The following is a 6,846-nucleotide window of genomic DNA, read 5'->3' as shown; positions in this document are numbered from 1 at the left end:
GTGCGGCGGTGCCGCTGTTATTGTCCCGCCTGTGTGCCTCAGCCTCGACATTTGCATGCACAGACCCTGCCCGTAGTCAGAGCCGAAGCCTGGCTAGTCAGTGCATACAGAACCCAGGCAGCCGCCCGCTCCGCTGCAGTGCCAGCAAGGCAGCTCGCGGGGGCGAGGCAAAGCGAGTGTGCGCACGCGTGCATGTGTGTGTGAGTGTTGTGTGTGTGTGTTGTGTGTGTGTGTGTGTGTGTGTGTGTGTGTGTGTGTGTGTGTGTGTGTGTTGCGTGGCCGCGGGTCTCTCTCTCGCCTCACCGATGCTGCGGCCTCGTTCATGCGGTTGAGGATCTTCTGTATCTTGCCCCTCAGTGCGTGGGCCTTCTCGGGGTCATCCTTGAGTTCGCGCTCCCATGACTCCCAGTACAGCAGCTTCTCCAGGGCTGGGGGCGGTTGGGGGCGGTTGGGGAATTGGTTGAGGGCGGGGGCCGAGTGTGGTGAGTGATCGTGTACGATGCACAAACGGCTCGCGAGGCTCTGCGATTTGCAGCCCCGACGGACCGCGGGCGCAACGACGCCATCGCGGCTGGAGAAGTCCGCCCCTCCCTCCCCCTCCCCCCCTTGCTGGACCAATCCCATCAGCCCCTGTAAAACATGCGCCCCCTGATGCAAACCCATCAAACGTGCAAGCGTTGCCTCACAACCCTGTACCCTGAACCCTGAACCCTGGAGCCTCAACCCTGAACCCCGGCCCCCTCACCCCTGGGGTCAAGCTCCCTGAGGATGCGCATGAGGCGCCGCTGGCCGTTGGGGGTGGGGGGCGGGGCCTCGTCAGTGCCCTGCATCTCGGCCGCCTGCGCGTCCAGGACCTGCGGGGGGTGAGGGTCAGGGGTTGGGGTTCAGGGTGAGGCGTTGAGGGAGGTGTACGTGTGTGTGTGCGCGCGTGCGCGCGTGTGTGTGTGTGTGTGTGTTTGCGTGTCGCATGTGGGGTTTGTGGTAACGGCCAAGTGAGGCTGCGAGGGGTGGGGCAGGGTCGGTGGGTGGAGGGGGGTTCAAGTCTGCCAGAATTCCGAGGCAGGGACTGGCAGCGGGCTGGCGCCAAAGAGGCCAACGGTCATGTGCCGCATGTCCCCCTGCAAAGCATGTGATGTGACATCACGTGGGGCACATGACATCACGTGACGTCACACAGTCTGGCGACATCCGTATCTTCTGAACCCTTGGGCACGCCTCGAAGCTGCCCACCTTGTCGTAGGCCCACAGCAGAGTGGAGTAGGCCGCCGCCGCCTCCCTGACAAACGCTATGTCGCCCGACGTAGCACCCGCCGGCCGCGCCGCCGCCGCCGCAGCCGCCGCGAGCTCCCCCTCCCCGTCGCCCTCGCCCACGCGACCGCCGGCCGCGGCCCCGAGCAGCAGGTCGAGCGCCGCCGCCGCGGCCTCCAGCGGCGCGGCGGCCGCGAGCGCGCGCGCCACCAGGCGCCCGGGGATGTCCTGGAAGCCAAACGCGTCGACGAGCCGCGGAGCCTGCCCCGGCCAGTCCGGCAGCTGCTGCAGGTCCGTCGCCTGGCCCCTGCCGCGGGTGCTGTCACCGTCGTCCCCGTCGCCGATCGAGGACACAGCCACGTCAGCAGAGCTGGCCACCGCCGCCTTCAGGTCGATGCCGCGCACGTTGAGGGGGATACGGGCCTCGGGGGCGGCCGCCAGCAGGGCGCGGCGCTGCTCCAGCTCGAGGGCGTTGAACGCGGCCGCCAGCGCCTCTGGCGGTGCTTCGGAGACAAGGTCGCGGAGGGTGGCCGCCGCCGGGGACGCCGCCTGCTGCTGCTGCTGCTGCTGCTCCTGCTGCTGCTGCTCGTCGGCATCGCCGGCTGGAACAGCCTCAGCAGGCTCCGCCGGCGGCGACTCCTGCGAAAGCAGCTGCAGCTGTGGCGCAGACAGTCGTAGCAGGGGTGCGCGTCCGGCGAAGGAGTCAATGGGACATGGATACCGCGGCAGCGGATGGCTACAGAGCCTTGTCGCGCCTGCTTTGACCCCACGCCTGACTGCCGCTGGAAAGCTGGGGCAAAAACAGGCCCCACCGCCCGCCTGATCCCAGCCGGCACACACCAACACTGCGCGACGGCACTCTCAGCCCGCTCGCTGGCTGCATGCACGCCCGCACGACATACGGCGCCCCCCGCCCCGGGCCCCGCCACCGGCCCCACCTGGCTCCTCAGCTGCCCCGTCAGCAGCACCGCCTCGCGCTCCGCGGCCGGCCCAGCCAGGTCAAGCAGCGGCGCCGCTGCCTCCACCACCTCCTCCACCTGCGCCCGCATCCACCCAAAGTCCAGGAAGCGCGGCAGCGGCGCGCCCGCGCCCTCGCCGCCGCCACCCCCTTCTTGCTGCCCCTTCCCCTCCTCCCCGCCCGCCTCGCCGCCGCCGTCAGCACCCGACGCTCCCTCCTGCTGCTGCTGCTGCTCCTGCTGCCAAAAGCTGTAGGGCGGCCCCAGCTCGCGCGCCGCCGCAATGAGGGCGGCCTCCAGCGCGCTGCCCGCAACGTGCTCCGTCCACGCCGCCTCTGCCGCGTCGACCTGCGCCAGCAGCTGCCGCCGCAGCTCCTCCCGGCTGTACCCGACCCGCCGCAGCAGCTTCATGAGCTGCAGCTGCGCCCGCTGCGCGGCGGCGGCGGCGCGTGGCATTGTGAGGGCCAGGTCGTGCTCGCGGCCGCCGGACGCCAGCTGCAGCCGCGACAAAGCATCCAGCTCACCGCCCGCCGCCTGCCCCTGCTGCGTGGCCCCGCTGTCAACGAAATCCGATAGGCTGCCGAGAAGGTCGTCCGCCGCCGCCGCCGCGCCGGCGCCGCCGCGTTTGTCCCGCTTCTGCTTCTGCTGCTGCTGCTGCTGCGCCGCAGCGGCGGCGTCTGCCGCGGCGTCTGTTGTGTGTACGACGTCCCCGAGATCGAGTGGCTCGCCGCCGCTGTCTGTCAAGAAGTCATCCAGGTGGACGTTGAAGGCAAAGGGGCTGCGACGTTTGATTGGGGGCGCGTCAAAGAGGCAGAGAGGGGCGTCGGGGACAGCGTGCACGAGAAACGTCGGCGATGGCGTGGGGTCACTGAGGGCGGAACGGCAGGCAAGGGCTCTGCTGACGCCTAAGCCATCGCTTGAGATTTTCCTCCCCACAGCGGCCGCCGGCCACGGAAAGCGGATGCCCGCTCCCTCCCGCTCGCCGCCTTCAACGCAGCTGCAACCGCCCCAGCGATGGGCCCACTGCTGCGAAGCGTCGCCCATTGCGCTCACGCGAAGGGCCCCGCCATGAGGCGGCCGCTCTCCATGCCCTGCGCCTCCATCTCCTTGAGGGCCAGGATGGCCAGCACACGCTGGCGCCGCACCCTGAACTTGGAGGCCAGGGCCTCGATGGTCCACCTGGGGGTGGAGGCGGGGTCGAGAGAGAGTGTGTGCGTATGTGCGAGTGTGCAAATGTGTGTATGTGTGTATGTGTGCTCGTGTGGGCATGCGCACGTGTGTGTGTGTGTGTGTGTGTGTGTGTGCACGTGAAGGGGCAAGGGGGAGGGGAGAAGCAGCGGCTGAGGAGCCGATGTTGAGAGGGACGAGAAACAAGAAGGCCGGTGCGGCGGTCAACAGCGGCGTTTGACCACGACGACAGCGGCCGCCGCGCCCACGCGCTGCGTCCCCGCCACTGCGTCGGGAGGCCTCTGCCGCGAACCGAAGAGGTGAGGTGCGCGCCTCACCTCTGGGGGTCCTTGCACCTCAGGAGGTACATGATGTTTTTAGAGTGGTCGGAAAGCCGCGAGTCCATGTGCATGTTGGGCAGCTGGTCCCGTCCCGCAATGCTGTAGCGGTACCAGTGCACCTCGTTGGTCTGCTGGTGCCACAGCCACTCCACCGATAGCTCGCCATGCAGCGCCTGCGTCGTGTCGTCGGCGACGCCGCTGCGAGGGTCGCCGATGAGCTGATGCAGGCGGTGAGGCAGGCCGTCATTAGAAGCATCGTAGACGGGTTGCTCTTCCTGAACGTCTTTAGATGAGCCGTTGTCGTCAGCTGCTCCCGCGAACAGTCTTGCTTGCTGCTCGCAGATCGCTGCAGCGCTGCCCACTAGCAGGCGGGGCCCCCGCAGGAGGCCGCGCACAGCTAAGACGTTTATCATTGATTATCCTTCCATTGCGCCTGTTGGTAAACAAAACTCCCCCGGCGGCACGCTGCTGCCACAGATCTACAAGTCCCACAGAATGCACAGCGCGCAAAGTACGTCGAAATAATAACGATGAGTTGGAGAATTGAGCTTACATCGCCCACTCGGCTCCCTGCAAAACTCTCGGCAACGCACAGCGTTCGAGGCTGGCAGCTGCAGTGATACCCTGCAAGCGGCGCACCCAAACCAGACAAGGCGTCCGCCGAGCAGCACCAGCAGGAGAATGCATGACAAAGCTGCTAGTTGCTCTGTGGCAAGGGGCAAGCGCAGGAGGGGTTAGTCAAGGCCTACTGTTGACCGTCCCCTGCAGCTAGGGCAAAGCAAATCACTGACATGGTACCTCACCAAGCCAAGCCCCAGGCTGTTACGAATGCCTTGGAGTCAATTGTCAGTTGCCGATTGTACCACAACAAGCGCCAGCAGCAGTATCGAGCTGATGAGGGAGGCCATCCGGCTACCCTGCAACGCTACGTGCAATCTGTTGGGAACAACACTATGGAGCAAGTTTTACTTGCCAGGATGCCTGTGGGTCACGAGGGGCCAGCAGCAGTAGTCTTGCAACCATCCATTCTCAGGCACAGGGGCCGCCCCCCCCCCTTGCACGCTGTCTGGATCGAAGCCTGCCCTTGAATGTTACTAAATCACGCATGCCTCGGTGCTGGGCTTGGCAGCCTGCCCTTGATGAATTGAATGGGTACCAAGCGTCAGGTCCTGGAAAACGCCTGGCTATGAAACTCGTGGCTTTTGCCGCATCCACGTGAGCGCCCCGCACTTCCGCAAGGGCGACGTCAGGCAGCCGCGCAGGCGCCAACTTCGATGCAGTGAAAAAGGGCCGTCTGATCAAATAGCGCGCGCTCTGACGCCGTTTTGCCAGCGCCGTGCCGCGTTTCAGTGGGCACCGGCGTCGCACGCTCAGTGCCCGTGACGCCGTCCCGCTTCAGTGGTGCGGCCGCACCCTTCACTCTCGAATAAACGGCAACCCAATAATCCCTTGCAATGAGTACCCCTCTGCTAGCAGCGCGCACAGGGCTTGCAGCCACGAGTCTTGCCACCGCGGTCAGGTCAGCTGTCGCCCATCCCGCCGAAATCAGCCTCCCAGCCGCCTATGGGGATGAACCCCGGCACCGCCACCTCTTGCAGTGCATTTGCAGCACCATCCTGTGTTGCCTCCACCTCCTCGTCAAGCTCGATCCGCGGCTGGTCGCCCTGCTCCTGCTCCTGCTCCTGCTGAGCCTGGTCCTGCTGCTGCTGCGGCTGCTGCAGGTGCTGCTGCGCCTGCATGTTGCCGGCCGCCACGCCCATCAGCTCCCGCCTCATCTCAGCCAGCCGCTCCTCCAGGGCCTGCAGGGGCAATGATAAGGTTAGGGTCTCAGGCAGTGAGGCCGATGCGTGTGCCCCAATGGATGGTGACGAAAGTTCAAGACACCCGACCGATGCTGGTTGTACTGTCTCAACATGACAAAGAACCATATTCGGCAGCAGGGCCCTAATGCAGCGGTAGCAGCAGCAGCAGCAGCAGCATCAATTGCAGCGATTGCTGCAGCAGCAGCAGCAGCAGCAGCAGCAGCAGCAACAGGAGCAGCAGCAGCAGGAGCAGCAGCAGCAGCAGCAGCACCAGCAGCAGCAGCACCAGCAGCAGCAGCAGCAGCAGCAGCTGCTGCTGCTGCAGTCCCGCCCACCAACGGAGCACCCAGGCGTCTCACCAGCTCTAGGTCTGTGTGCGTCTCCCCCAGCGCCCTCGCCGCGCCCAGCGCCGCCGCCGCCGCGCCGCCCGCCTCGCGCGCCGCGCGCGCCGCGGGGCTGTCGTCGATGGCCGGCGCCGCTGCGCTGAACTCTGCGAGCAGCAGGCGCACCGAAGCTGTGAGGGCTGTGCGCATGGCTTCCACCTTGTTCTCTAGGGCGACCATGGCGGGGCTCTTGGGGGTCAGGCCTGTGTTACAGGGTGCGTGTGGGTGAGTTGGTGGTTCGGCGGGAGTGTGTGTGCGTGCGTGAGCCGGGTGTTGAGCAGCCGCTTCTTGAAAATGCAGGTTGTTCGCTACCCGCTCTCCGTTGGTGGCGGATCACCAGTGCGCGCGGCGCTCGGGCTGGCCGGCACAGCCAGGACGGGAGACAGCTGCACGTCTTTCCTCCTCCCCAGGGCCTAAAGCGGGGTCGATCCCGCACACTCGCCGCCACCCCTGCCTCCCTCAACCCCCCCGCTTGCCTGCCAGGGGGTTCTTGGTGGGCGACGCGCGCCCCGTGGCTGAGCCCATGTTGCCCAGAGCGGTCAGCTGGTCTGCCAGGTTGTCTAGCACCTTGCGGCACACGTTAACCTGGGGGGCAAGGGGGCGGTTGGGTGGGGTGGGGCGGGGCCGGCGCGGAATGAGGGCCTGAGTGGGCAGCAGGGCCCGCAGGAGAGCATGAGGCGGTTGCGGGTGCGCTGCATTCTGGCCGTTTGAGTGGGGGTCGGTACATCTTGGAATATTATCGTGGGTGAAGGAAGGTAGCATTTGTGTGTGTGTGTGTGTGTGTGTGTGTGTGTGTGTGTGTGTGTGTGTGTGTGTGTGTGTGTGTGAGGAGGGGGCATGCAAGCGGCGGTTGGATGGCGGCTGTGCCAGGCCCCGCGGCTTTGCAGACCCTGCCAGTGCCACGCAGGCGGGAACTGCACTCTGTGCGTGGCTGATGTGGCTGTGCGGG

The 6,846-nt window shown here is 66.3% G+C and overlaps 1 protein-coding gene across 1 annotated transcript in view; it reads right to left on the bottom strand.

Annotated features, from left to right (window-relative positions):
- Positions 1 to 6,846, bottom strand: part of MNEG_6127 (hypothetical protein) — a gene marked incomplete at both ends in the record, with an annotated part of 11,325 nt that overhangs the window by 2,485 nt on the left and 1,994 nt on the right. The window contains 9 exons of the mRNA XM_014045396.1: positions 304 to 428; positions 746 to 854; positions 1,231 to 1,887; positions 2,187 to 2,982; positions 3,258 to 3,383; positions 3,710 to 3,930; positions 5,344 to 5,511; positions 5,874 to 6,100; positions 6,362 to 6,482. Of these exons, the coding sequence (XP_013900850.1) occupies positions 304 to 428; positions 746 to 854; positions 1,231 to 1,887; positions 2,187 to 2,982; positions 3,258 to 3,383; positions 3,710 to 3,930; positions 5,344 to 5,511; positions 5,874 to 6,100; positions 6,362 to 6,482 (2,550 nt within the window). The remainder of the gene's footprint in view (positions 1 to 303; positions 429 to 745; positions 855 to 1,230; positions 1,888 to 2,186; positions 2,983 to 3,257; positions 3,384 to 3,709; positions 3,931 to 5,343; positions 5,512 to 5,873; positions 6,101 to 6,361; positions 6,483 to 6,846) is intronic.

Source organism: Monoraphidium neglectum (genome assembly GCF_000611645.1).
Source record: "Monoraphidium neglectum strain SAG 48.87 unplaced genomic scaffold scaffold00968, whole genome shotgun sequence".
Classification (NCBI taxonomy): Eukaryota; Viridiplantae; Chlorophyta; class Chlorophyceae; order Sphaeropleales; family Selenastraceae; genus Monoraphidium; species Monoraphidium neglectum.
Note: the sequence above shows the minus strand (reverse complement) of the source record. Positions and strands in the feature narration are given on the sequence as shown.